The sequence below is a fragment of the Martes martes genome (assembly GCF_963455335.1).
Source record: "Martes martes genome assembly, chromosome: 5".
Lineage (NCBI taxonomy): Eukaryota > Metazoa > Chordata > Mammalia > Carnivora > Mustelidae > Martes > Martes martes.
Window position 1 is genome coordinate 135,103,403 of NC_137892.1, and position 13,347 is coordinate 135,116,749.

The window sequence follows — 13,347 nt, forward strand, 5'->3', positions numbered from 1 at the left end:
AGAAGATCTGGAAATTCACAACCCAAAATTAAGGGATCAGTTGCCTTTCCTTTTCAAGAGGAAACAAAAATGATCTTCTGTCCTCAAAATTACTTTAATGTCAGGCTATGTATTCAAAATAAAGGAGATAAATCCTCATACCAGAATGTGTTCAGACAGGTATTACGGATAATTGGTGGGATTTGACATCAAACACCATGCTTTAAGAATATATATAGTTTATCAACATGAGATATTGAGACATGTGATGCTAATAAAAATTGCTAAAAAACCTAATACATGAAGCTTGATTGACATGTAATTTGTATTTTTAATAAAATGAATGTCATCCTATGATAAGTTTATGGATATCTCCATCATTTAAATATTGGTGAGATAAGTTTAAATACATTTGGGATTGTTATCATATTCCTTTTGCTCTTTTTAAGATCATAGCTATGTTTTTAACAAGTATTATATACTTAAAATAGAAAAGTCAGAAAGTCAGCAAGGTACAAAGCAAGAAATTATTTGTAATAAAAGGTCAACCTAAGTCAAGCACTGTTAACATTTTAGATTGTGTCCTTTGTTCATAGGTAGATAGATTCACAGATATAGACTTTATATAAAATAGGTTAATTGTGGGCACCTGGGGGCTCAGTCGGTTAAGCTTCTGCCTTCAGCTCAGGTCATGATCTCAGGGTCCTGGGATCAAGTCCTGCCTCAGGCTCCCTGCTCAGCAAGGAGTCCGCTTCTCCCTCTGCCCAGCCCCCACCTCCCCCACTGTGTTCACATTCTCTCTCTCTCACAAAAATAAATAAAATCTTAAATAAAAACTTAAAAACAGGTTAATCATGTACACAAAATGTAATATCCAGGTGCTTCTTAAAAAATTCCATGCCATCTTTCAGACTTCAAAACTCCCCCAAGTACCTGTTCTCACGTTATTAAAGTATAATAACTTGATAAACACGGCCGGTTATACAAATGCTCTGAGGCCTGAGATAACATGCAAATAAACCTTACATATCAATGTGTGAAGGCTGGACAGACCACACAGTTCAAAAAAGGAAGTGCACTCTGCAAAGCTAACTTGCACATTCACTGTCCGCCTTCCAACATCTTGTGGGTCACCGTGTGCCAGGCACCTCAACTCCTTTCAATAAAATGGTAAGTAAGAGATTTTATGATGCCCCCTGGCCCCCTGGCAAACATCTCATGTTCTCTACGTAAAGAAGAGAGGGGTGGGGAGGCTTCTTGGCCAAGTCCTCCCGGCCTTTGGAATGTTCGCTTGACCTGTTGTTGTTCCATTTGCAAATAAAGCTGCTGAGTGTTACCAGTTGAGAGCCTGTGGCTTCAGGATTTCCCGTTTCTGCTTCTAGCCTTCAGAATAGAGGAAGGGCTACGACTTACGGAAAGAAGAGTTGCATTCTTTGTCTTTGCCTCTTGAGATATCGAGGTGCCAGGATCAGTAACAGTGTCAAGTTTCTTATTAGAAGCATTAGGGGGGGTGCCTGGGTGGTTCAGTGGGTTAAGCTTCTGCCTTCGGCTCGGGTCGTGGTCTCAGGGTCCTGGGATCAAGCCCCGCATCAGGCTCTCTGCTCGGCGGGGAGCCTGCTTCCTCCTCTCTCTCTGCCTGCCTCTCTGCCTACTTGTGATCTCTGTCTGTCAAATAAATAAATAAATAATCTGAGGGGGGAAAAAACATAAGAAGCATTTGGAATTCCGGAGAACCCCAGTGATAAATGTGGGGCAGTGTTGCTGATGATGAGTGCCATTTTGACAACACAGTGGATTTTGTAAAGGAGTTCTTTTGTTTAAAAATGCATTTTATTATTTTAGCCAAGAGAAGCAAAAAAACCCAAATTGTCCAAACCTTAGGGACAGGTTGTGTTCCCAAAGTTAATTGAAAGTCATTAATTGGAGCACATTTAAAAGAGTAATGGGTCCCCAACGATACCGTAACAACCCGCGTAACCCATAATGAAGCCGAACTGCAGTGTTAGTATTCTGCTATATGGTTTACTACTATTTCTCTGTAAAAATTGTCTGTGTTCTTATACTGTAGTGTTCTTATGCTCTCAGAGTCTAGAGGAGAGCTAACTCTCTATCCCATACACCCCCCTCCACCACGCCCCAGTCCCCAGAAGACTAAAACTTGGTTATCCATTCTCTTGTGAGGAAAGGGATTGCTTCCTCTGCCAGCCCCTGGTGAAAAGACAGGGATTGAGACAATGACAGCCCCAGGTACACAGATGGGGGATGGAACTCACTGCAGGCATTGGAGTAGAAGTCACAAGGGCTTCATGGGATGTGTTTGTAAGTCGGGAGACTCTTAAGCCAGAACTGGGAAGTACAGAGCTGAGAGACAATAACTGTGCCATTGAGGAGAAAAGGAGGAGAAGGGACGGGGTCAGAGGTGTGGAGTCGTAGCAAGGAGGAATGCACAGTCATGGAGGAAATGGTGGCCCAGGGATCCTACCTGCAGCCACACTTGTGGAGAAAGGCAGTCACCTGTCAAGACGGGACTTAAAAGTCCTGGTAGTGTTTCCAACTTGGTTTTTAGGTCCCAGATTCTTAGAAGAAAGTTTGACCTTAATTACTGATAGTCTTTTCAAAAATAAGTGAAGTTTACTGAGTTATTTGGGTTTTCTTAGGGAAAACGAGGTAATAATACCAGAAAAAAAGTTTAACCGGGTAATGGGTATTTGGTGCAATACTTAAGCAATGTTATCTTAGGGGATTACCATCTCCCTATTACAAAAGTAACGCATTGTATTAGAGAAAATTTCTTAGAAACACACATATGCAGAAATGAAACTATATACATTTTCTATAGTTTCAACACCTGGAGGCAATCCCTGTGAAGTGAGTACAGATCTTTCTAGAATTTCATCATTTTAAAAACATATTTCATAAATATGATTTTCTAAAAGTGCTATCATACTTTAGAAACCATTTCCTTACCTGCCTTTTTTATTTAAAATATCTTGAATAATATCTGAGTTATGATGTAATTTTTCATGATGAATCATTTTTCCATGATTTAATCATTTCCATATGGTTAGACATTTAGATTGTTTCTTATTTTTCTTTCTTTATGATAATATAGTCAATATATTCATTTACACACATTGCTGCTCAGGAAAGGTATGGAGTTGGCCTTATGTTGGCCCACGTTCTTTATAACATGAGTCTACATCTTAGAAGAGGCCCACGTTCTTTATAACATGGCCTATGTTCCTTATAACATGATTCCACATTTCAGAAGTGAAAGAACATGGCAGTAGGATTCTAATTCTCAAACATCTGCCCCTGTGGAAATTGACTTGATCCATGAACATAGACAAATTAGCTCACCTCATGGTCCTAAAGTGAAAAAAAAATAATAAAAAATAGAATGATACCCATCTACATGACAAGTAATTTAGGCACATTTCAAGTTGCTGAATTTTCTGGGGAAAAAAAAAAGGAGAAGCAGATATCTAATAATACACTAATTTTTGTACGGTTGTGGTGGGTGAGGAAAAATCTTTTATGAATACACTTAGAAACTTTTAGGAAATGGCATAAAAGTTGGTTTTAGAGTTTTTGTTTGTTTTGCTCTTTTCATTCAACCTTCAGTTGACATGTGACTGTTGACAAAAGAAATGTGCTCTCACCTGCTCAATCATTCAACCAAAGTTGGGGTTTGGCTGGACTAGAATACAGGGTGAACAACACAGGTGGGGTCCCAGCCCCTAGAGCTTACACTCAGTGCAGTGAGTCTCCAACATTCGTATGCCTCTCCATCAGGGATAGGGCCGAAGATTTTGCATTTCTAATAAGTTTTCAGAGGCCACCGCTGATCCAGGCACTCCGAGAACCACTGTTTGGTAGAAGTGATGGATCGAAAGTGAATCAAAGTAAATAAGTCAAATACCCTGTAGTGACTTCTGAAAGGAGGTAAATAAAGAGCTGAGATGGCACAGAGAATAGAGACATCCTCTTTAGGGCTCTGGTCTCTGATAAAGTGCTGTCTGCACTAAAGCACTGGTTCTCAGCTCTGCTGCCCATGAGAATCACTCGAGCAGCTTATAATCATACCCATTGCCAAAGCCCCACCTGAGACCAGTTGAATCAAAACCTTGAGGTGGGAGGTGGGGCACAGTGAGAGTGGAGAACGGCTGCACCAAACAGCAAAATGAGCCAGACACAGGAAACGTGGCGGTAAGAACCACGGCAGGCAGAGGAATTGGCAGATGCAAAAGCTGTGAGATGGGGAGAGCTTGGATCTGCAGGAAGACCAGGATGGCTAGAGGATAAACAAGGGAAGACGAAAGTGGCCAGAGGTTTTAAGAAATAAGCAGCAGCCAAGGGATTCAATCTTATTTTGTTCACCCTAGCAGTCACTGGAGGGTCTGAAACAAAGGAGTGAGTGCCATTATCTGGTTTACCTTTTGAAAGTAGGGCTACTTCTGGGACACCTGGGTGGCTCAGTTGGTTGAGCGTCAGACTCTTGGTTTCGGCTTATGTCGTGATCCTAAGGTCGTGGGATCCAGCCCCAGGTCAATCTCCACACTGGACATGGAGTCCGCTTGATATTCTCATTTTCTACCCCTCCCCCAGCTCATGCCTGTGCACTCTCTCTCTCCCTCTCTCGAATAAATTAAAGAAATAAACTCTTTAAAAATTAAAAAAAAAAAAAAAGAAAGAAAGAAAGTCGGGCTACTTCTGAAGTAACATGCGTACTCTGCAGGCAGCCTTGACCATGACTGGGGCTTACATCTTGACTATTTCTCCCTTGTCCTTTTAAAACTGTAGCCCAAATTTGAACCCTGCCAAGTTAGAGAATAAATAGTGTAGGGCTTCTGAAGGGAATGGGTTTAGAGACCTTCAAATAACTGAAGAGGCTGCAGTGATAGCCCAGCTGAGAGCGGGTGCCCCAGGGAAATCAGAGAACATAAAAGGTAAGCTAGATGCATCCCCTTAGGAGCTGGGATTGCAACCCTTTTCTTTCAAGGAGAATGTGACTCCTGTTCTTATCATGTAAGCTGGAGGGGTCCTGAATAATATGCTAATATCCCCACACAGAAATCCATTCACCTCTTCATGTTTCTCCCCATCTCCACTCCCTGGCTCAAATCCTCTTCTTCTGCAAAAGAGGCCACCTGCCTGTTGCAGCAAGATCAAGCCTGATGTGTTAAAAAAAAAAAAAAAAAATTTTTTTTTTTTAATTTAAAAATCCTGTGCTATGACAAGACAGTTTTAAACGAAGGATGAGAGGTTCAAATACTAGGGGATCTCTTTCATCCACACGTCAAGGCATGTAGGAGGAAATGAGAGCCACTTCTTGGAGTACATTTTGGCACACATTAGGAATGTGACACCCTTGTCCTTAAAGTAAGTGGGTGTGGGACTCCAGCTCCTCATTTGGTAACTTTAATTCACTTCCCTAATTCTCCAGGTTGGAGTCCATCCGCCCTGTCTGTTCTCTCATGTCATTCTCTTTTTAAAATATTGTAGTATGGGGACACCCACCCATGGGTGACTCAGTGGGCTAAAGGTCTGCCTTTGGGTCAGGTGGTGATTCCTGGGTCCTGGATAGAGCCCTGCATCAGGCTCCCTGCTCAGCAGAGAGTCTGCTTCTCCCTCTGCCTCTGCCCCTACCCCCACCCCCCGCTCATGCTCGTTCATGCTCTCTCTCTCTCTCATCTGCTTATGCTCTCTATCAAATAAAGAAGTACTTTATAAGATAAAATATTATCGTATAAAAATATAATGGTATGTTATGAAACAAATAACAAGTTTTCATGTACCACCCAGATTTCACACATATTACCATTTTGTCATAATATTGCCATTTTGCCATCTTTTCAAAAAAATAAAACAAAGTTGAAGTTCTCTTTTTGCCCTTCCCAGTTGCATTCCCCTCCCTCCAACAGCAGGGGACACCGGCTTTGAAGGCAGCAGCTCACCTACCCAGCCATGTTTTTATGTTTTTATTTCGTCAGCCTGTGTTTGTAAAAAAACATACAGTAGTGTTTAGTCTGCTTTATTTGCTTACGATTTCTGCAAATGCCTTCTTTTCACCCTACTTATGTCTTCAAGTTATATCCATTTGGACACACGCAGGTCTGGTTCAATTTATTGACTTGCTTTATAATTATATGGCAATTTGTTCACCTACTCTCCCAACATTTAATTTATTGCCATTATTTTCCATTTCAAACAGTCTTAGAATGAATATGTTTCTACATAGAGGGCATGAGCACCTGAATGTTAGTAAATGGTTCTCCAAGGTCATTGTGACAGTTTACCTCTCACCAGCCTGTGTGAAGGTTGTTCTCTCCATCCCTCTTAAAACCGGTATCCTCAGGTTCACTGAAAGACTTCTGAGAATTTGTTATATTAAAACCCCACTTCATTGTTGTTTTAATTTTCCTGATTACAATGAAGATGGAACATGTTTTCTTAAGCTGATTGACCGTTCAGGCAACCTCTTCTGTAAATCCTTTTCATGTGGTTTGTCCATTTTCGTATAGATCATCTTTTCATGTTGATTTATAGAAAATCTTTATCCAATTCTAGGCATTCATCCTGGGTGGATTATGTGCATTGTGAATTTTATGCTCCCTGGCTTCTTTTTTACTTTATTTTTTTGGTGTCTCTTTTTTATATAAAAGTTTTAAATCTTAATGCTAACAAATTTAAAAGTAGATCTTTTATCATTTCTGTTTTTCACGCCCTCTTGAAGTTATTCACTACCCCCAAATATTAAAGCTATTTCCTAACATTTTGTTAATCTTTTTTTTTTTTTTTAAGATTTTATTTATTTGTCAGAGAGAGAGAGAGAGACAGAGCGAGCGCACAGGCAGGCAGAGTGGCAGGGAGAGGCAGAGGGAGCAGCAGACTCCCCACAGAGCAAGGAGCCAGATGTGGGACTTGATCCCAGAATGCTGGGATCATGACCTGAGCCGAAAGCAGCCGCCCAACCGACTGAGCCTCCCAGGTATCCCTTCACTCAACCTTTTAAAGATTTGATTTTCATGTTTAGGTCTTTAATCATCAAGATTTTGTTTATATTTGTGACATAAGGCTGTCATCTAATATATTCTCATGTGGATAACCAATTTAGTACTATTTATTTTCATTTGTTCTTCTCTCCTACCGCTTTCTAATGCCTCCTTGGTCATATGTCCATTTCCCATATACACCTGACTTCATTTCTAGGCTCTCGATTCTGTCATGCTGGTTAATACATTTCATAAAACTCCATCATGTTTGTTTCTTACGACTCACTTACCTGCTCTAGATTCATATATTCTTCTACTCAAGTACTTATTTTCTTGTCTATTGACTAGCAATTTCTATAGTTCATTATGATTTCCATTATTATTCTCCCAAACAAAACAGGAACCTAAATACAGTGTAATTACCCACTGAACACAACCCTCCAACCCTACTTCTAGTTCTTAAAACTTCTCCTTGGAAGACATGTATATCATTTTCACTCACATTTAATTGGCCAAAATAAGTCACACATGCTCTTACCTCAGCTGAAAGGACAGACATGTAGGGATGTAAATTGTCATGTGTTCAGGGAAATGGCAGAGAGGGGTTCCTATTTGGAAAAAGAATAATATGTGCTACAGTGTATATTGGTCTTTGTGTGACTAAAATACATCTTCATTTCTGCTTCATTCTTAAATGACAGTTTACCTGTGTATATTCTAAATTGACAGTTACTTTCCCTCAGCACTTTAAAGACTCACACCACCAGCTTCTGACTTTGGTTATTGTTGGAATACGTGTGCCGTCAAATCTGTCATTCCCTGTAGGTGAAATTCTGTCATTCCCTTTAAGATGCTTCTTTATCTTTCTGTCCTGCAGCTTTACTATATTTCATAGAGGCATAAATTTATTTTTATTTATCCTGCTTGGTACTGAGAGTATCAGTTTAAAGAGGAGCATACAACATTTTTTATAAAGAGCCAAATAGTAAATATTTTAGGTTTTGCAGTCCCTATGATTTCTGATAAAACTACTCAGCTCTACCATTGTAGCATGAAAGCATCCATAGACAATGAATAAACAAACAAGTATGGCTGTGTTCCAATAAAACTTTATTTATAAAAATATGGCAGGCTGAATCTGGCCCACAGGCTATAGTTGCCTGATTTAAAGCCTAATGATTTTTTTTTAATTTTGCAAAATTCTTAGCTATGATTTCCTCAAAACTATTACTCTACCATTTTATTCTTCCTAGTTTATTTTTGTTTTTGTTTTTGTCTAGAGTCCCTATTAGATAAAAATCCCATGCTGTCCTCCATGATGTTAATCACTCTTCCAAATATTTTAACACTGTGTCTCTCTGTGATGAATTCTAAATGGGTTTATCAATGTCATCTTTCAGTCCACTAAGTTTTTCTTCATCTGTGTCCAGGGTGACCAATTTTCTCAGTTTGCCCAGCACTCTCCCAGTTTTAGCACTAAATTCCTACTTCCCAGAAACTTCTTAGTTCCAGGCAGAACAGGATAGTTGTTTACCCTATTCATGTCCAATCCAGGTTTATCCCATATATTGAATTTTTGTTTCAATGATTAAGTTTTTATTTCCAGTTTTGAATTGGTTATTTTCACCTATTTTTACTTACTACCTGCCTATTTTGTTTCAATTGTTTGTATATTCTCCAATGGATAGTATTCATATATTTGTTTCTTGATGACTCCTGAATCCAGAAAATCATTTTCATATTGCTCTATCATTTTAATTGAAGGTAAACCCATCTTTTAATTGTTCGTTTTGTTAGGTCTTTCTTTCTTATTAATAGTTTTCTTCTCATATTTTGGAATTTTGTGTTGTAGACCCATTTTGAGAAGGTTTTTGTTTTTTGTTTTGTTTTGTTTGGTTTGGTTTGGTTTGGTTGACTGGTTCAATTTTTCATCCTGCCTTCTCTAGTATTGTGCTCTCTCCTATTTGTTCCTGAGGACTCCAGCCCAGAACTAGCTCTATACCAGCTGCTTTGCAATCAGGCTCACAGTAGCACTGCACAGGTAGCATATTGGTTACTAAGTCAGCTGACACCTGGGCCCAGATTCTGACTCTGGGACAGTGTCTAGCCCAGGCTTTTCAATTTCAGTACTTTCAGGCCTTGTGAGATATTTAGCAGCATCTCTGGTCTCTACCTACTGGATGTCAGTAGTACCCCTGCCCCCCTCATTGTGACAACATGCAGAGCATTCCCAGATATTACAAAATGCCCCCACCAGGACTATCAAAATCATCCCCAGTTCAGAACTGCTGGTCTATCCTAAGGCAATTCTTAGTGGCCTCTTTCCATGAAACTAGGATTAAAACAAACAACAACAAAAAAATATATCTTTCCTTGCCCTTAACTTCAAAGAGGGACCCTAGTTCAGGTTTTCAAGTTACCCTACAGGGGCTGAACTAACAAATGCTTTCATAACCTGAACCAACAGCCCAACTCACCTGTCCACTAGTCTCACTCACAGCCTTGTATTTCTGTTCTGTTTCTGATATAGAAAGGTTTACCTTTTAAATTTTCTCATTTTATATTCTACCTATCTCTACTCAACATATGGTTAGGGCAGTGAGAGAGTCACAAAACTTTATTTTATTGACCAGAAGTTGATTCTCTTCTTTATCTCTTTTCCCTCACTTCCCTTTAACTCCATATCTTTCTTTTTCCCTTTCCCCCTTCATCCTTGATCAGTGGCATAAGGCAAATCAACAAAGTGTAGGAAATGTGTCATCATCAGGGTTGATGAGCTATTGGGAGAATTAGTCCAATCTCTTCCAGGGCTCCACCACCCCCCTTTACTCCTATCCCAGCCTATTAACACAGTGGTTCTCAAAGTGTCCTTCCTAAACCAGCAGCATCAACATTACTTGGGAACTTGTTAGAAATTCTTGGGTTCTACCCAAACAAGTTTTAGGAATGGGACCCAGCTACTTATATGTTACAAGCCCTCTAGGTGATTCTGATGCATACTAAAGTTTGAGGCCTCCTGCGCTAAGACTTAGCTAAAGAGGTTTGGACCAATGGTTCTCAGCCTGGCTGCCCTTTGAAATCGCCTATTAAACTTTAAATTACACCATTATGTGAGCCACTCCTCTGAAGATTCTGATTCAGCTCAGGTGGGGTGCAGGCCCCTTTATCTTTTAAACTCCCCCAAAGGATTCAACTATCCAGTCCAAGTTTGCATTGCTTATTCATGTCCTGCTCACCTATGTCAATGATCACATATGCCAACTCTTACCCAGCGTTTCAGGAATTCTCCATGGAAATGAGTAAACTTTGAGTGAACAATATTTAAAATAAATCTTGTCTGAGGTGGACTTTCTTTTCTTTTCTTTTCTTTTTTTTTTTTTTTTTTTTTTTTTTGTATCGGAACCTTTGCTTTAGAAGACCTACTTTTTCCCAAAATGTTGTATGATCTTTAAAAAGATTGATCCAGTAAAAATGAACTTCTTTCATTAACATTTTTAGAACTTTCTTATGTTCTTTAACATCAGCTAGTGGAATTGTAAAACCAGAGCTCAGGATCACTGTCCTATATTCAGATTTGAGCTTCAAAAACTGATAAGCCAACAATAAATTCAAGCCTTATGGAAATCCTGGCAGAAGTCAAAAAAGTGGAATTGAAATAAACATCTGCTGAATTTGATCTATGACAGCTGAAAGAACTTGTGTGAAATATAGTGAAAGCATCTTAATAAGGTAGATATTTAGGAGGTTTAGCTTAAATGAATACATTTTGATGTATGAATGTCTGGACATAATCCAAAGAACTACCAGCAATTTTATCATTACAACTCTGAAAGACAAGTAGTTGTGTTTACTTTATCACAAGAGGACATTCACCCGAAAGAAACTAATTTTGTCACATGTACCCACAACTGCATGAGACAGCATTTCAGGGCTGGGTGGAGTTTTTTTAATAGCAGAACATAGCTACCCCAACACAATAGGGCTGAGATACACACTGTTTAAATTAGTTACCTCGGGTGTGGGGGAGCAAGGGAATTTCCAAACTATCTGTTGTTAATTACCAAGCAAACAAAGAGAAGATTGTGAGGGTGGAATTGTAACTTAGGATTTCTAAGCAGAGTTCACCTGTAGCTACTGAGTATACAGAGCTTTGGCGGCTTCAACTCTCAGTAGTTGTAAAAGTTAGCCAACTTAAGCAAGCATTGATTGAATTTGATAAGCAGGTCATGCAGAGAGGGAGGAAATTCTAGAAAGTAGCCAGAATAACCATATCTTAATGATTAATTAGGCAAGAAATCCCAGATATAACTTCTCTATGTCTTGACACGCCTACATCCCTATTTTCTCATTCTTCTTCTCTTCCACGTGCTAAATCCTCCTATTTAACTTGTAAGCCAAACACATCAAAGAAAAAAAGAAAGGAGAGGAGAGGAGAAGAGAGGAAAGGAGAAGAGAAGAGAAGAGGGAGAAGGAGGGGGAGGGGGAGAGGGGGAGGGACAGGAGAGGAGAGAAGAGAAGGGAAGGGAAGGGAAAAGAAAAAAGAAAAAAGAAAAAGAAAGCTGCCAGGACATTCCGAAGAAATGATGGTTGCCTACTCTTTGATCAGCAAGAACACTGGTTTCTCTCTTCTTTCAGGGTTCATTACAGACAGGCAGCCAATCCAGACATGAGGGAATATTGCTTTCTTGAGCAACTAACTTGTGGAAACTAGACACATAGCACATCGTTGCATTTCTACACTACCATTTCCCTTGTTAAGGTCTGCACTGAACTGAAGAGCTATAGATCCTGCATTTATAAATACCTTAAGAGAAAGATTCGATTTAACAGTGTGCCATTTTAATCATTCTAGTAAATTTACCCTAGACCCACGGAGAAGACTAAAGAGAAATTGGCTCTTGGAACCAGTAGGCTGAGGTTAGAACCCTTGCCCCAACTGAAAATTCTGTTTTCTCAAGCTTCCTGAGCAGTTTTGTTCCTCCTTGCTGCATCCCCACGCGGAGGTTTGGTCAGTCTCCATTACCAGATCCATTTGATTTCTTACATGAGATACCCATTTTTTATGTTACCTGCTTGGTTCCTGGAAACATTGGAATTGGCAACCCCAGATTAGATAGGTTCCCTTTCTGTCTTTAATATTTTATGAGTTGAACAAATTACAGAGTTCTAGATATATAGAAAGAGTCAGGGTAAGGTTTGGTAAGCGTTGCCTTCTGAGTAGGCAGTTGATTTGGGACATGTTTGGATTGGAAACAGTGTTTAGGTATAAGAAACAGATCAGATTTAAATGCTTAAGAGCCCACTGGGGTTTCTGAGCTAGTCTTGAATTGTATGGGGGTGCAGGGGTAGGGGAAGTTTGTTAACGTTTAGTATTAAATAAGGTATTGGTTGCTGCAACTTACTCTGAAATGCATCAAAAAGCAAAGGTGAATGGAGGTGATAAAGCAAAAAATAGCAAAATGCTAACAAGTAAAGTATCTGAGTTGGGTGTATTGATGTTCACTTTCAACTTCAATTTCAACTTTTGGATATGCTTGTAATTTTTCATAATAAAAAGCAGGGAGGAAAGTTTTAAGTGTTACAAAGACTAGACAAATAGAGCTGGAAATTTTACTACAATACTCCACTCTCTATATTCATGGCCTGTGCATTCATGCAGCCTCTGTTTATCCACCATATATCAGCACAAAACCCCTCTTCCTCTAAATGTAACTATCTTTAGCATTTCCCTCTCTTGCAAATATGAGATGTGAGATGATAATTTTTTTTTGCAAAAAAAATGCAAAAAAATGTAGAGAGAGTTAAAATCTCACCATGTGAAGAAAACCACTGTCAACAGTTTAGGAAATATTTTTCTCTATGTACCTCTAGACAGAGTATAAGACCTTTCTTTGCACCTCTCATAGCTGTACTTACATGGCTTCACTTTCAGGTTGGCCAAACCCACTCTGAAACTTCCTTTAATACATGGCTCCAACATCTTCCTTCAAGAAAGTTCTCACTTTTCATTGCTGTGTCCTGCCTTCAGTTTTCTCTCAACGCCTTGAAATGTTCATCAAGCACATTTGACTTTCCAGTGTATCTTCTCCCTAATTATTTTGCTTTCCACCATACTATCTTGCATTCCCTAAGCCTCATACTTGCTACTGCACTCACAATTTTGTCAAGAGCTTAATCTGATTAAGGAAAAACCCATTTAATAATGACACAATTTAAAACCAAATTCTCACTCCAGATAGAAATGAGGATATCCAGGTCAATCCATTTCTTTTTAATTATGGAAAACACAGAGATTATAACTGTAATTCCCAGAATTCTTAGTTCAGAAAAGATAAGCCAACCTCACAACATGCAGTGTTCACTTGGATTTTGT

General features: G+C 39.3%; 1 protein-coding gene across 1 annotated transcript in view; it reads left to right on the top strand.

Annotated features, from left to right (window-relative positions):
• Positions 1-1,094: 1,094 nt before the first annotated feature.
• FYB1 (FYN binding protein 1) overlaps positions 1,095-13,347 on the top strand; it is a 148,142-nt gene continuing 135,889 nt past the window's right edge. Inside the window, exon 1 of the mRNA XM_080804613.1 lies at positions 1,095-1,149. Within this exon, the coding sequence (XP_080660739.1) occupies positions 1,147-1,149 (3 nt within the window). The 5' untranslated portion in view covers positions 1,095-1,146. The remainder of the gene's footprint in view (positions 1,150-13,347) is intronic.